The sequence below is a fragment of the Neodiprion lecontei genome, chromosome 2 (genome assembly GCF_021901455.1).
Source record: "Neodiprion lecontei isolate iyNeoLeco1 chromosome 2, iyNeoLeco1.1, whole genome shotgun sequence".
Taxonomy (NCBI): domain Eukaryota; kingdom Metazoa; phylum Arthropoda; class Insecta; order Hymenoptera; family Diprionidae; genus Neodiprion; species Neodiprion lecontei.
Window position 1 is genome coordinate 43,279,603 of NC_060261.1, and position 17,688 is coordinate 43,297,290.

General features: G+C 41.2%; 1 protein-coding gene across 1 annotated transcript in view; it reads right to left on the bottom strand.

Annotated features, from left to right (window-relative positions):
- LOC107220772 (metabotropic glutamate receptor 2-like) overlaps positions 1 to 17,688 on the bottom strand; it is an 81,761-nt gene that overhangs the window by 24,948 nt on the left and 39,125 nt on the right. The window contains exon 3 of the mRNA XM_015659493.2: positions 1,991 to 2,133. Coding sequence (XP_015514979.2) covers positions 1,991 to 2,133 — 143 coding nt within the window. The remainder of the gene's footprint in view (positions 1 to 1,990; positions 2,134 to 17,688) is intronic.

Here is a 17,688-nt window from a genome sequence, read left to right on the forward strand (position 1 = left end):
CTTACAAACAACTTTTTGCTGCTCCGCAGTACCAAGAGGATTACATAAAAACACCGACTGATCATCCGTTCTCAAATTGTTTGAAAACACGTCTTAAAGCCGTCAGCGTCACCGTCGAAAGGCATCATTTTTGTCCTTGAAATTGGGCCAAGCAATTTTTTTGCCTCAAGGGTTATAACGTATCGCCGATAAGAGTAAAACGTGTATGGTATAAAAGACACGTAATTTATCCAACACACGTGCGGTAACGTGTCATCTAATTTACCAAAAGTAGTTAGACAACGAGCTGCATGTGCTCCGTGCAGCCAAGAGTGATCTCGCTTTTATTTCCGCTCTCGAATCCCGGAGTGAGTAAGTTCTCCGAAGTCCCAACGGGGTGGTTGCGAACTCTCTCGACCGGGGGTTGAAAAAGTCCCTCTTATCGTTAGCCAGTATTAATGGCGACTCTGACGCAGCTTGTGTGTATAATTCTTCTGGGATGGAATTCAGCCGGTCCTCGGTGGTGAAGCGCGAGATAGAGCGGAAGCCGAGTGGAACAAGAAGAAGAAGAAGAAGAAGAAGAAGAAGAAGAAGAAGAATAAGTAAGGTGATTTCACGCCGAAATGGCTTTCCAGCGTTACCGCGTCCCTCTTTTCACACATTACATATACCGGTACGTAATAAAACCTGAACATCGGCAGAGAGTGACGCGGACAATGACGTCACTTCCAGGATGAATAAATTATCGTCGTCCTCGACCGAGGAACGGCAAACGCGACTTCGGAAGTGCATTTCGTCGCAAAGTGCCCCGACTTCCGTCATTTATTTCCAGCGAACTCTTGCCGGGCTTCTCCACTTCCATACTCTTGTAGGAATAAATTTGTGCAACACGTTGACGGGAGTCGAAGTTCCATCGGCAACTCGGATGCGTCCGTGAAAAAGCTCAGCTTTTACTCGCGTTTGCGAAATACTCCGCGTGCGATTCAGACGGGAACGGTAACAGGTGGTGCCGAAGGCCTTGTTCGTGGGTCGCGAATCGGAGGGAAAAATACGGATCGCGAAACGAAATTAATCCTCGTTGCAAGAGGCGAAAAAATTTACTCGTCCTTATCGCCTCGCCTCCGAACGGCGAACGTTCTCATCAGGCTGCCCGTCGAGGATGGACCGGACGAGCATCTGATAGTCGGTTTGACCCCTCGGAAAAAGGCCTCTGATCGTGGCTCGCAATTTTGGAGCGGGCATTTAGGGATCGTCGAGGGAAAAACGTGGGCCGATTGGCGTCGAGGAGAATTTACTGCGCATTTTACTTAGTCGGGATTTTTCAATAATCGATTTGTTTTCTTTCAATTCCACTTTCGTAATGTATATGCATTTAAGTATGCGAACAGAAAATTTCATGTCGATCCGACAAATATTCTCGAAATTACGTCTGCGAACTATGTGTAAAGCGCTTTTGAAACTTTGAACGCGTTTTTTCAAAAACTATGTTTTCAAAGTCAGTGAGCAAGATTTCTCGGAAACGGCTCAATCGATGGGTCTCAAATTTTTACACAAGCTTCATGAATACATTTTTCATTCCCTGATCGAAGGCTTATTCTCGCCGATAAATATTTTCCATTTTAGAAACAACTTGAGGCGAAAATTTGTATGGAAAATCGAGATTTTTTTCTGACAAGCCGCGTTTTTTTTTAATTATTGTTTCCCTCATTCCTTCGATAAAGGACAAGATAATACCTGATATCAACTAAATATTTTTTGTTTTTTAATTTCAGATGATCCAGTCCAGACATAACCTGCTCACCGCAAGACGTCTTTTTTTAAAAGTACCCCCGAAGATCGGCTACAGCAGCTTTAAAAACCATTATCTTTACATATAAAAAGTATGAAAAAAAAAGTTCAACGTTACCCCAACGTGTGTATAAATTTTCATAATAACAAATTGAAATGTCTCTCCATAAAAAAATCCTCGAAACCCTTGGTAACCCCTTAAGATCTCTGGGGTTGCACTGACCTGGGGTATCCTGAAGAGGCGAAGCAGATTGGCGACTTGGATCGAAGTTACCGAACTCGCGGCTCCCACGACGCCGCTTATAACCTTTCGGACTGCCGTCTTGTTGCAATGATACTCAGCGCCGTCGATGTTGCTTATCGAGCCTGGAACGAAAGGAACTCGATCATTAAACGAGCAACAAGTAAGCGCCTGGAAATAGGGCGGAAATGGAAGGCGTAGAAGGGACGCTGCGTCCGCTTAGCGAAATTCGATGAAAGAGTTTCGCGGTACAACTTTCAGCCCCCCCCCTCCCCTGATTTCGGGAGAAATATAAGGGCTCGGCGCAAATTACACTTTAAAAGTTATCTCCGCGGATTTCGAGGAGGGGCCTGTAATGAGTTTAGGAATATATGGCCAGCAGCAGAAACCTTTAAAATGAGACTTTCCTCGCTCACTCCCTGCTGCCGGTTGGGTGAAGAAACGTCGGGGATCTTAGCCGCAAAGATTAGCGGTGGCCGCATCTCGGCCGAGGCTTTTCTCCTTTCTCTCTCCCTCTCTCTCTCTCTCTGCAAAACCGTGCAGCTTTGGTTACAGAATCGAAATAATAGTCTCGCGAGACGTTAATTGGAGTTATAATTCATTCCGGAGATTGCCAGCGAGGTGACGGATGATGGCGATATTTTGACACGCCCACCTAGTCCCTGCAATTTTAATTAACATGCTAATTCACGGGGCCAATTCAATTTCACAAATTGTTTGCCGGTTGTACGCGTTCGCTTCTCTCCGACCGTGATGTCGACAAATTTATACGTTTATTTGATCAATATATCAATCATCCGCGGCGAATGGATCAAGTCCTTGGCGTGGCACCTGCCAGTGAAAAACCATTTGCGTCTCGATATTTTACACATCGCTCGCGCAATTTTCAGAAATTATTGCAATATCTTCGCGTACTTCGATCGTTGGAATTATTCCACTTTCCAAAAGTCCCGAAACGAAACTCGGGGAGTCTGTTCGCAGTGCGGTAATTCGTTTATTCGAGTACAACTGCACGCATAAAATACAATGTGCGATAAAATATTTTATCAGTCAATTAATTTACATAGCTTTGAAACCTGCATACCAGAAATTCCTTTTTCACTATCCGGAATTCGATACGCGCGGTGAAATTGAATCGATTATCTAGGACTCGGTTCGCACTATTTACTGCATTCGGAAAAGTTAAATCTTATCGAGTAATTTTATGGAACTACATGAGCTCGGTTATAACTGGATTGTTGAATCGAAATTTTCCTGTTTATGAATCCATTTTTTTTTTGACAATATTTACGCTTCATATTTAGAGCGAAAGAAAATGCGAGAATCAATTTATCCCAAGAGAAGAGAAATGGGGGAAAAAAAAACGCAAACCTGTAGGATTATCGAGCGACGGAAAGCAAGCATTTTCCTGAAAGTGAACATGTCGTACACTCATCAGCGGCAGTTAATTAATTATTCATTTAAAATACGTGACACTAACGCGAAGGGTATCGTAGAAATAAAAAACAAGGGTAAAGCTTATAAATCCGACACGAAAATCCGGGGCGCGCAAATAATTCTTATCGTGACACGAAGCGTCAGCAACAGGAAGCCATCGCGGCTGTAAGTTCGTTGAATTTTTACAACTTGAGTCGTGCTTTATTTTACACAATTCGCTTTAAATCCCTGGGCGTTGTTTTACTTTCACCCTCCCCTATTTCTCTCTGTTAATTATCCGCCCAATCGAGCTTTGCGAAAGGCTCGTTTATCGCGACTGCAGCGCTTTCGAACCAACGGCGATTTTTTAGTCAGTCTATACACCGATTACTCAAGGTTAATCAGACGACTGGCGAAGTAATTTTTAAACCTTGCCACGCCTCAAATACGTTTAAAATGCGAATAATAATTATTCGCGTGTTTATTGGCCATGCACCGGCAAAAAAAGAAAACGCAACCCGTGTGCTTTAGAAAAAGTTTAAGCGCTTAGAAATGAAAAAAACGTGCACTTTATGAAGAAACAAAAAAAAAAAAAAAACTGCGAACAGTTAGATAAGATTTTTATCGTTCTCACGGTACTTTCGGTATCTGATTGGGTTTGATTCCCTTCATCCCTTATATTCCCTTCATCATTATAACATAACGATTAAAATTTAAAAATATTTATTCACGTCAAATAATTGCTCAACTTGGACAATTTGCTTCGATCTGTACACCGTAGACGAAAACCGCGTTATTAATTATCCTAGCGACGAACTGTATCGTCTCTCATCGCGACGAGTTTCGCGTGAGAGAGAATAACACCGAGGTTTACTAAACATATGTTTTTGCGCGGATTATTGAGATTCTCTCGACCTCAGATGCTGTTTTGAATTTTCACATACCGGTACACTGACTCGTACTACATTCACACACGCATGCTTGAACAAAAGGACAATCTATAAAGCGGGATTTCAATTTCGCTGTGAAATATGCATGGCGTCAAAATGACGATGAAACAGTTTTTTCCAACCCGTTTTACATCCCATCGGCGCGAGAGAAGTTGGGTCGCAAAAGGCCCAAACCCTCTTAAAAAAATGGGTATCTTTCAGTTTTCCGCTCAGATAAAACTGTACATATATATATATATATATATATATATATATATATATATATATATATATATATATATGTATTATGCAGTAAAATATGTAGGCAGCGACCGTAAAAAATACTTGTCGAAGACGTAGCCAGATATACGGCAACTTCGTAGCATTCGGTGTGTAAATATAGGTTTGAATCTTGAAAATAAATTGAAAAAGGATTTTATGTTATAGAATGTATGAATTGTCAATATTCCTTCTATTTTTGATTTTTGTTGCACAAATTTATATCAATAACCGAAAAACATATTAAATATTCATTGATTCGTCCGTTCAATCATCCGCTCATAAAGTGCACGATTTACCGATCAACAGGTGAAACAGATTAAAATTGTAAATATAAATCATCTTTTTTTCGTTAAAATTGTTTATCTTTTCTCTTCTTGTTTTCTTTTTTATTATTCTCTCTTTCTTCATTCGTTTTCGAATAGTCTCCAACTTTTTGTTCATACTTGTTTCGTTGTAGCTTTGTCGTTTCAATGTCTTGAATTGTTTTGCTTAGAATTATTCACTTATATTTTACTACCTGCAGAGCAGATCCATCGGTGTTATCCGTGACGGCGACAGGTTGGTTGAAGCGTATATCCATGTAATTATATTGTCGAAGACACCGCAGATAATTAATGTTTTACACATCTCTGATTTGATTACGTGAAACAGAATCTTTAGATCAGTAAATTATTTTATTCGTTACTGACGTTGCATTCTTCGTAAACAAAAAGAAAATAAAACACATACATCAGAGAAAGCTATTTGACACGTGATGTTCTGACGATGGTTTTGCAGCAAGAGATGCTCGTTTCCGAGAAGAAAGGAAAGCGGATATCACGTGACCTACAAGTAGGGTCAATTTCAACTGAGTAATTGTTTTGCTTTCAGGCGGGAATATTTAAACCGTTACAGATGCGACGATTCAAATGTTTAATCAGTTTGATCCGCATTCGGTATCTCTTCGTAATAAACAAAAAAAAAAAAAAAAAAAAGAAAGCGGTGTAAGAAAAGAGCGAAAGAGATTGAAAAAAATTCGGTAGGCAACTAACCGGCGTCGAGTTTAAAATTAGCCCCAATTTACGCCGTCTCATCAATTTGCCTTGTTATTTTCAAATTAAATTCTACGCGAAGTACTTTTGTCACGCCTTTCGAGAAGGCCCTATTAAATTTCCTTATTAGATCACACCGCGATCTAATTTAACTCCGCGTATCAATTGTCGCCAGTCTTTTATTCCCGCGGAGAACATTATCAACGATACAAAATACGAAACGTAACAAGTTGCGTCACCGCAACGGCTTCGTTCGTGAAAAAAGGTAGCGGAAAATACCGAGGGACCAATTTATATTCGACGAGTCTCCTCCGTTTCTTCACCAGCTTGGCTGTCGTCTGACAAAATCAGCAAAACCAGACGGCAAGCTGGTGAAATTCAGCTGACCACGCTCCAGACTCTTTGCCCTCGGGTTTTGGCACGCCTTAACAAATTGCGAGCGAGAAAATCTTCCGAAGGTTTGTCGAATATATACGTGCGAACAGTTTGCCAGTCGCGTTACTTTTAATTCATTAATACACGCGTGTTAGAAACGCGCGCGTTAAAAAAAAGCGAGCTTTTGTTCCTACCGCTGTTCGAACACCTTGTTGTCTTAGGATAAACGAGCGACATAATTTCTGCGACATTGGCTGGGAGCGAATGACGCTCGCTAATGGCTGTCACTCTGCAAGGTTTATTAGTGTAAGTAAGCGGTGAGTTTCGATATCATCCCTTAGTTTCACGGTCGCGTTTCTGTTTATCCGGCCTGCAAATGAGAGACGATTCTTCACGGAAATAAATTTAGAAACACCTTCCAGAATTTATTAGATTCGATGTATAATACTTGACGGTAAGTGACGGAGTAAAAAAATTGTTTTTAAGCCGTATTGACGGTTTACCTGATTCCAGGTTTACAGGAAAATGCAGAAGATCGCCGGATAACATAAAAATACGCGACTACGTAAACTTTGAATAATTTGATGCAAGTGATGTAATCTACCCGGGGGTGAAGGTGAAACGCGCGATTGCTCGTAAAATATTTAAGACCGTCAACTTGATTTTTCTTAAGAAAAAAAAAAAAAACGGTGAAACAGTAATAAGAAATAAAAAAAATGGTATAAGAAGTAAAGATAAACGTAAATATCACATAACTTATCGTACTCTTGACTCGAGGGCTCGCTTTACGCAATAACGGGTAAATAAATTTGGTAATTACCCCCGCAATTAGCCAGACTCTTATACCGACTTGTGTTTATTTTTCAGAAAGCTTTCTCGCTTTCGGCATTCCGCACGCAACGCAGTCGCCTCGCGATCAGCTAATCTTGCCTTACACGATCCGACGATTATCTTTCCTTTTTTGCCAACCTTTTTCCTTGTGCTGATTATTATTTTTTTATTTAACGAAATTTTGAAACGCCTTCTTCGAAGACCGCTGAGAGAAAACAATGCGGTGCACGGTGCTCGAGACAAGTAATTAACGTTGCTTTTTTAACCTTTACATCGCACGACGAAGCGGCAACGTCAATTCGTAGAAATGTTCAGAAATCGACTAGCCAATAATAGGATACACAGATTTCAACAGCCATTTTTTAACACGTTTTCAGACACGAATAAACGACTTCAAGTACTTGACTACGAAATTTTCGTTACACAGAGGCATCGTTCAAACTGTAAATGAAAAGTTATGTTAAAAAATCGTCAATAATTGCGCGTAAAATTTTTCATCGAAATCGGTTTGTCCCATCGGCGATTTCTCCTTGCCCCCTGTCGTGACCCGCGTGTAAAAACAAAACAAAGGCACGTTTTTGACTCTTTTTTTTTGTGGAAGTAAAGGTAATAAGATAATAATATTCAAGGAAGATATTAGACATATATATTCAAGTATAATACACAAAATTACTGTCAACAAAGACTCAAAAAATATTGCGGCGAAAAATATTTTTGTGTAATGGGCGAGTGTTTGAAAGAAGACATTAAATTTTCGACAAAAAATGTTCAAATTAACATGCCAAAAATCCCCTACGCATTTCCGTACAGCTATATTAATATGTAGATCAAGTGTTTCTTTTTTTTTTTTTTTCTTAATTTTCACAATCAAATTTGCACTATTTCGAGCGAGTCTCGCAAGTCTCGCGAGAATGTCTCCATTTTTTAATATCTTATGTCAATAAATATTTGTATTATACTTGAATGTTTGCCCAATAACTCTCTCACATATCATTGTCTTGTTAGCTTTTCTTTTGTAAGAAATTTTTTTTTTTCTAAATGGTAAAATTTTCAGGTTCTTACCCCTTAAACGTACGATCATCGTACAAGCAGCCTTCACACGGCGTTCGTCGCGCTATCATCGAGAGTTTAGAGAAGCACCTATTGTGCGCCGGTTATCTGCACTCTCCACTCACGGCACGGAGGAAAGTTGGAGGGTGCGGGGTTAACAATTCCCTAATGCTGAATTATTGGGAATATATTCCCTAATGCGCAATTTTTGCAGCCAAGAGTGCGGATCATCAGATTACAAATAGTTATGGGTTCTGATTGCCATTCAATGGGCTCGACTTTGATGCAGAGCTCGATCAGTCTTGGCACGAATAATAAAAACAACAACAAAAACCGTAATAATAATGAATAAAATCGTACAACAATAATGATGTTACAAAGGGTCGAATCACCCGTTTTGCACCCTTTTCTAACGATCCAGCTATTTGTATATGGTAATGAAACGAATAAGGTTGTTTCGGCAACCAACATTATTGTAAAAACAGTTCTAATTCAGATTTGAAACCGACGTAACACGTATCGCTAATAAACGCATCGTTGCCTTCTTTTAATTTTGCCTGTCTTGGTCCACGTCTTTATCGCTCAACGAAACCGTGTTCAATTTCCGCAGGACCCAAAATTTTAACAATAAACAATAATAATAATAAATAATAAATCAACGTATCGTCGAACTGCAGGGTTAAGGATTTAAAAGAATTTTATCTCGCGGGGTGCGAAGAAACGTCTCTTTATATTATATAGGATTAAATTCCGATGATCCAATTTGGCCCGCCGACGTCTAATTGGCAAACAAGACTTTATATTCATGCTGCGTTTCGAAGCGGGTTGGCGCCTCGGTCTCGAGGGCCAGAGACATAAAATATCGGGCATGTCCAATCAGTTCAGAGTCGGCTGGGAAAAAAGGGAAAAACAATACCCGAGTAGATGGCGAAAATTCATCCGTTGTATACGATCTTGGCGATAAAATATCGCGGGGAAGAAAATGAGGAAAAACGATAACGGCGTGAGAAAATTTCTGAGGGAAATTTCAGTTACCTCGACCGACCTCCGGACCGTCGGTACCATCATTAACCCTCGGCGTAGGTATACCAGGGGTAGAGACAGAAAGGGGTTGGTTGACTGGAAATTGTGTCAGAACCTGTAAAGTTCCGATAAGACGACGGCCTTCACAGCTCGGCGATCAGCAGCCGTCGCAGCTTTATATATCGTTTTAAAAAAAAAGTTAAGAGTCTACCGTGTCGCGTTTGGCGAACCGTGTCTCAGGGGTGGGGAAAATTTGTGATGAAAAAAATTGAAAAGTTAATATCGTTTAAGACGTCCGAGTTCTTCTCTCATTCGAATTTCAACCCCCGCATCATTTCGCCCCCGAGCCGTATTATACGAACCGACGACTTTGCGTAATTAACGAAACAATAAACTTGACAATTATTCATTCGCAAGTTAATCAACCGTTATAATAGAAGGGATCGTGACGAGGTTTGCGAGAGGTTAATGAAATTTAACCTTGAATAACAATTGAACAAATATATGCATTATATTTTGCGTATTTATACATTGCGAAGTATAATTCCTCCCGGGCGCAACGAACCGCTCATCGCGTAGGAATACAACGTGTGTGCAACATCGAGGGCTGGTTTCGGTATTGTAAGACGTTCCTCTCCGCGCTAGAATTATACGAGCGAAAATTCAATTTTCACTTTCTTTTACTCATTTTTTTTTTTTTTTTTTTTTTTTTTTTTCTCTACAACATCCCGTTTTCGTTTTCACGCTGCCTGGGCTTTTGTACCTACTCCTTGAAAAATTCAATTTCGCGATTATGATTTGAATTCGCAGGCGCTATTCACACCGTTCATTTGTGTTCTCGCAAACTTCGTAAGACACGTGAAACTGTATGGAAACTTGGGTTTAAAATATCTTAAGCCGGACGTTTAAGTGCGTGATTGAAAATTGTCTCCCTCGGTCAGCGACACGAGAATTAGGTATCTTCGAAAATCACAACAGCAAGTATCTTGCGAATCGGTAATTAATTTTCCTCAAGCGCACGTTGAGACCGATTACTGAAATCAAATCAATGTTGCTTTGATCTTCGTACATATTATACTTATTGTTAGTATAGACTAGACACTCGTTCTCGCGTCCTATTTAATCCAAGTCCCTTCTCGGCTAACTTCATCCCTAAATAAGTCCGGGGTGAAAGAGCATCGGTAGAGGGTTTGATCGATGGCGATTTCAGAGCGGATAAACGAAGATCCCGATTCGCCGAACGTTGTTATCCCGATTTTGACGCTCCGATTTTTCCAAATATCGAGAAAGGATTCGATTCCGTTCCTATTTGCGGGGGTTTGTTCCTCTTTGAATCCTCGCCCCTCGGTCGTGAGGCGTTCGTTCATTATTCAACGTCATCCGTCAATCCGTCAAAGCGCCTCTTCCTCCTCGGCTCTTTTTTCTCTCCCGCCTCTCTCCGCGCGTCATATAATTCAATGATAAATCGGATGAAAAGAGTGAGATAAATAAAATTTTACCCCTCAATTTTCCGACACTTTTTACCCCCTCGCCGAATCGCGCTGAGGGATATTTTCAAACGTTTTTATGCATTTTTATCAGGACACAATTAACCGTGATTCAGGCCGCGGATCCATGCTGAGGGTCGTAGATTCCGATCCGGGAATAATTCGAGCTTATTACGGGCGGAAACTGCATCTCGACTTGCGCTCGGCGTTTTGCCAACCCTGGGAAAGTCCGATTTTCAGACGCTTCTCGACTTTCCGTCCTTCGATCGGGCCATTCAATTCCTCAGCCGATCAAAGGCGAACATTCGCGTCAACCGGATCGAGGTAAGCCGAGCCGGAAATTTCGATTCGAGAAACAGACTGTTGGTGGAATAGCATATATATATATATATATATATACATAAATATATAAATGGTAAGAGGATTTGCCGATGGATATGTATTACCTATATGCAGGTTATATATCACAGGGAAAAGTCTCTCGGGATTTACCGCCCGCGTAACTCGATCTGACGTATTGACATTTTTGCACTTTTCTTGCAGACCGCAAAACCCAATTCTCAGCTTATTTCACGGACAGAAATTATTCGGCAAACTTTCGCGTGTTTTTCGTTTCTACCGACTCTTATTTCCAAAGCTCGAAGAAGTTGATGAAGAAAAAAATGTATAACCGAAGGCGTGGGATAATAATAATCGTATCGTTATTAACGTCGAATAATGCAAATTGTTGAAAATTGAATTTAAAGCAACGGTTTCGTCATCTTCGCCCACCGTCTTTTCCCCGTCGACCCGTGTTCGCGGAACAGGAAATATCAATGCTATACATAATTCAGTAAATTTGTAAGGACGACGAGGATCAGGATAAGGAGGATCGGATCACGCCTAAGGAGGTATTGGATTATCGCTGAGTGTATGCATATACATTTGTAAATGTCCCCGATCGCTGCGTATATACAGCTGTCGGATTATACACGCCGATGAATTATTCAGGAATGGGCGATAAATATTTATTAGCTGGCCTGTAATACATTTTTTACCTCCTCCCTGCCAAAAGTTTATGCAAATGTCCTTAACACGTGTCGTGTAACTTCCGGATCGTTTCCCGCCAAATCTCTCTCAATTTCGCCATCATTGTTATTACGGTCATTTTCGCTTTGTTTCGGCGATAAACATTACGGGGAGTCTGAAAACAGGTGTGACGCTGAAACCCAGCGAGGGAGACACTGTTTTATGTGGAAACTTGTTCAATTAACAAAACGCGCGAGGTTGTCGCACCTACGGCTCGGCGATGTTGAAATCAGTTCCCCTCACCCTCTGCAAATGCTTTTAACCCCTTTCGAAGATGGGGGAAATTTTGGTTTTTAAGCATTTTTTTTTTTTTTTATTCTATATCGATTTTATAATCGTTTTCGAGCAACAAAATTCCGACATATTTCTTCAACTCCGTAACAAATAATTAATATTCAGATTAAGGCAAAGGGTGAAATTGATTGTTTAGATCGAACTCGGGGAAGGTTAGAGGCAATTAGATAATTGACCTTGGAAATTGTGAAAGACGAGAGGCAATATCGCGTTGCCGTGAAGAGCGTAGAGTGAATTAGTAACGCATCCCGAAAACTCGGACGGCCGATATTTTCATCCGAGTCAGAAGTGGGAATAACGGCTAAGCGAGTATTTCATCTCCTCTGTTTTCGAGAGCTTATTAAACCTTGCTAGCGCCTCCTGCAGCGCCTCGCCTAGTTAAGTAGTTAGTCTGGAAACTCGAGATTGCTAGCGAGGGAGAAAGCGAGGAAGAAAGATAAAAAAAAAGGAACATTTTTTTTTTTACACAAAAACGAAATTGAGCGTAAAAAAAAAAAGAGAATTCCCAGACGAAAGTTACGCGCGCGGGTCGCCGTTAAATTTATATCTCGACGTGCGTGCGGAGCGTTGTGAAAAATGCTAATTTGGTACCTTTTTACCCGTCTTTTTCCCCCATCGCAATAATTATCGCACTTACAACGTTTGCGGTTTCTCGTCTCGTCCCGTCTCTTTCGCTTGGAACGAAAATTGGTGGAATTATTTTCATCAGAAACGTCGAGTGATGTTTCGATCTCGTTTTTTATTAGGTGGACACGCACTTGCAGAATCTCATCGTTTCCTCCAACATCGATGAAAAATCTCGTTATTCCCTCGTACCGTACAACATCAATGAATTCTTTCAAACGGTTCGCAATTACGGTGAAACTTTTCAACTGCGGAAATTCCAGTAGCTGTAAAATAGTGGTAATAACGCCGTGCGCGGTGTGAAATTTTTCTCAACGTCTTGAGAAGTTAATAGAAATTTTTGCCCCGATAAAACTCAACCTTTGAATCGAGCTTGAGGAGAGAAGCTCTCCGAAGCTGCGCTTCGAGTCGTCGGATGAAAGAAGGGGTTCGGAACTGACGGGGAAATGTTTTCTTTGCTGGTTCGCCTGCAAAAAGCTCTCGCTATACTCGGAACGACGTTGTCGTCCCGTCCTTGTTTTTCCTCCGCGTACGATCATTATCCGTTTCTCTTACAATCGTACACGTCCTTGAAGATTCCCGTAAGGAGCTTTTCGGGCGGCGTTTTACTCCTTTGAATACGATCGCTCATTGTTCATCGACCTGCGACTCGAGAGATTACCTTATAATTGTGTTTCGTCTGGGGAGTCTTAAGGGCCTCGAGGAGTTCTAGAATTAACCATCTTCGGAATGAGTTTTGTTAGGTCCGCCCGAAAACTCGAGTTTGAGCCGAGAAAACGGCTGCTAGGCAACGTTTCAAAACTTTCTTCCCATCATTTTTTAATTTATCCACTTTTGGTACACTTCGAAGGTTAGTCCGAGAATAAACTCCTCGACCGTGACTCGTCGATATTATACGCGAAATAATTCAGTTTCACTTGGTTCGAGGAAATCGGTCGCTGCTTTTATAAGGCACGAGTAAATAATTTCTTACAGTTCAGCGTGAAATAATTTCATAAAATCTATGAAACGTTTTTCTCATTCATGAAGATACCTACACTGTGCAACAAATCGAATATTTTTTTATTCCACTGGGCTTACGGTATGTAATTATGGGTCTTCGCTTTAAAGCCAATTGAGGTTTATAACTAATATTATCACATCACGTCAGATAAGTGATATAGAATTTTATTTTTCGATAAAAAACTTATATTTTTTTGAACAATTTGTCTTGATTTTCAATAAAAATTTTGAAATAAGCTTCGTAACACTTTTCAAGTAACGGGGACAGGCTTCGTTTTCATTTTTAGGAGTAAATCTACCACAAATATAAAATAAATGAGAAGAATTAACACAAACACGTAGCATTCTGTCGATTTATGAGTAATCTGAATGTTTGCATCATTTTTGTATACATCGTGCAGAGATATATTTTTGTGTCTGCCCTCAAACAAGTGTGGCCGGAAGTAAAGAGAGTAAAATTTTACTCTTCTATGTTTTGATCACGTTTTGAGAGCTGATACGTAAATTTGAATTTGTTTTTTTGTTTTTTTTTGCTTTTGTTTACTAGGTATACCTAATGCGAACAACTATTCGAGATATTGTTTAATTTTTATAACGTCGCACAGTGTTATTCACTACAAATCTGTCGACGTGGTAATACAGTCCATGTCTTTGGACTGGATAACAATTTTCAAATCAATGAAAACTAATTACAAATTGTTCGGAAGCATAATCGAATAGTAAAGTTCACCCGCGGTTTAAGAAATATTTATCGACGCAGAGTGTCGGCGAGAAGAGGGAAACGTCCCGTTATTCCACTGTAACGTTTCCCCCGGGAATAGCATTTTGTCAATGTAAAACCGCTATCTCAATTTAGATAATCCACTTCACCCGCTCCCACAGAGGGTGAGGAAAAAATGGTGGAAAGAGAAGTGAGAAAAAAAAAATGGATATCCGTGAGTAACGCTCGACCTCGTCGTCCTATCTGCTTTCTTTCGCCCCTTCTCATCCCTTCTCGAGCCACGTCATACGTCGAGAGAAATATGGAAATTCGGTGTCTGAAAGACGTTGCGAAGTGTGCTCAGCTGCGACGATATCGAGAGATCATTCCGCTTGATAACGCCTCGTTTCGAACGAAAGTCATTCCGCAGCGCGGAGAGATTTCGAAGCAGGTAGGCAGGCACAAGGAATCGAGAAATCGAGTGATGATCGATTGAGCGCCGAAGGAGAAGAATTCCGCGTCGAATTTCCGCGCCCGGATTTATCGAAAATTGCTTAGAATAACACGAGCAAAAAAGAAAGAAAGAAAGAGCGGAATCGTTTGACGGCAACTTTTGTAAATCAGAGTCCAGCACGCGTGAAATTTTCAGCGTATATTCTCGATCCGTTGTCGCACGCGGAGCGTACGGAGAAATGTGATCCCGATAGAAACGCGTTTCAAAGTTTCGCGGATATAAATTTCCATGGCGTTCGGAGGGTATTTCGCATTTTGGCCTGCCGCTTCGTCAATTTTACGAATCGGTGACTCCGATGTAGTTTGAAACGTTGTCGCCGCGAGGGCGAGGCTTTCGGGGTTTTCGAGGCGGGGACCCGGAGTCGGAAATTTGAAAATTTCAAGGCTCTCTGGTCCCTTTGAAAGGCTGTTTTTCGGCCGGCTAAAACCCCGTCTACTGCCACGCCGCAATTGCGGCCCGAGAGACGGAAGCACGCGGCTTCGAGAGGCGAGAAATCGCGGATCCGACGCGTCCTCGAAGTTTGCGGGGAGCGAGGATATCGAACGCGCGATAACAATTCCCTCCAATTTCTGTTTATTGTTACGAGGCGAACCTGCGGCATTCGGAATTTCGTATCCAGAGCCAGGCAGGCGGAAGTAATATTACGAAAGCTTTGCTCGCTCGTGCGGCGGTCCGATTCCTGCACGTACGAGCTGCGACACACACATTTGGCCACGGCTTCGCAAACTCTGTTACACTGCGAACCGAACACCGTCCTACGTTACCAATTACGCTCTAATTAGATTAGTTTTCCAGGTTTAAACGGTGCAGCGGCAGGTATCTTATACCGCCGATGGAGGTTGAGCTAAAAGTAATCGACCGCGAATCGATTGAATCGGTAGAGATTAACCTCGTAATCGATTATTACGCGTTTTTTTTTTTAAACGGCACGTTCCAAACAAAAATTACGTAAATTTCAGGTAAAAATATTCGTTCATCTTTAGTAACTAGTGAGTGAGACAATGATAATAACCGATACTCTGATCGCACAAATTGATATCGTATTGCGTCGTTCTTGGGAGTAAAAGACAGAAGCCGATTGTGAGGAAAAATAATCGATTCGATCGCAAATCCATTACATTTTATTCTCGGTCATTCTTCGCGGCATTCACGGCACGGGATAAAGATTCCCTGCCATGAATTCGAAGAAGTGAGAACGAGATTCAAACACGGAAGAAAATACCAAAAGCTTGCGTTTCCTTTCAGGCTTCTTTCCCTCTTATCGGAAATTGAAAAGTATTATTCCTCGGGGTTGAAAAACGAACGGCCACACCGCACGAGCGATGTAAGAATCCGAATAAAAACTATGTGCTAATCTCGCTTATCCTCACATGAAAAATTATGTTATGCTCGCGCTTTTGCCGAGCAGTCTCATTTCGCCTTTTGGAGGAGAAAAATGCGCCGGATTGTTATGAGGAGAAAATAAGTTTCCATCGTCCGGCGATCGGTTCGTGAGCTCCGTAAAACTTATCTTTCGCTTTTTGTTTTTCACTACCTATTCGACGAAAGTATTTTACTTTTTTTAGATCAAACAGGACAGGTTGGAGCTTCTGCAATCGATGATTTTCTTTTAAACGATAAAAATTGAAATTGAAAGCCACACTGACAGAATTGTCACAAGTTGTAAACTCCTGGATAAAAGTTGATTTTTTTTTCTCCACGCCGTTGGAAGCTCTGGTTCAAAAAAGCCAAAGACACGCTCGAAGGGAATCCGAAAAAAGGCGGGAAAAACTGACTTGTGTGCGGTTGGCGGGTGAGCGTTGTCTGCTTGTAACCCTGAAGCTTTCAGACAGTCCGGAGGGTTGATTTTATTCCGTAGCCACCATTCCGTGGAATAAGCGTCGCAGCCTGGCTGGGTCGGTGAATCAAGATAAAGTCTGTAAGGTGGGGACGAGATGCGATATACGCGTATAATACCGAGAGTTGCGTGTGTGTGCGTGACGCATTCGTATTGCGCTAAAATGTCGTAAAATCGCTGGTAGAGGTCGGGAAAGTTTTCGCGTAATTTTAGCTGGCCGAGAGTCTTGGGTGTATCGTGACCAGAGAGTGAAAATAGAAAGAGTCTAATCTCCTGAATTTTCACTAGTCGTTTCTTAAATTACCGGGAGAAGAGCAGAAGGTGTACATATATATATATATATATATATATATATATATGTATATATATATATAAGGTACAGAGCCGCAGGCACTTTTCCACGAATGAATAATTCAATCTCATTAACAGATATGAAACACTCTTACGAGTTTAATCCGTCCATCTCGAGCCGCAACGTTTCGCCCGCACTCCGCGACTCGGCAAATTCCTTGAGCCTCGTTGGCCGCGTTTCGCTGGGTATAATAAAGTCGCGATTTATTCGAATTTATTCTCACGATTCCGCTTTCATTCCTCTCTTTCTCCCTCTCTCTCTCTCTCTCTCTATCTCTCTATCTTAAAAGGGAGGAAGACAGGAGAGCCGGTAATTAGGGATGGTGTGACGAAGAAATAAGCTTAAGTCGAAAGGAAAAGAAGAAAAAAAAGACAAGCGGCTTTAGACTGGCCATGAGCCAGACCTCGAACTTTCCATTCTCGCACCGCAGGTTCCAAGTTCATAGAGAAAAAAAAAGAAGAATAATATTCAATTCGAATTTCGAACTTGAAATTCAGTTTCGTGGTAAACGATTTTAAAGCCCTCGGATATCATATTACAAAAAAATATGACGATTTTTTGTATTCCGAACCGTTACAAATTTTTCTAGTCTAGCCTTGGATTCGTTATCGGTGACCCAAGAAACCTCCGCCTACCAATTCTACTAGATTTTTTTCCGCCATACCGGATCGCCATTTTGGATTTCGCAATCTGACTTCAGATTCGTGATCAATCACCCAACAAACCGACGAGTACCAATTTTCATCAAAATCCAAATGTTTTTACTTTGTCCAGATGATTGAATACGCGAAATTTAAATGTCACAAATCTGATCTTATATTCGTGATTAGCGACCCAAAAACCGGCACGGTATCAATTTTTTTTC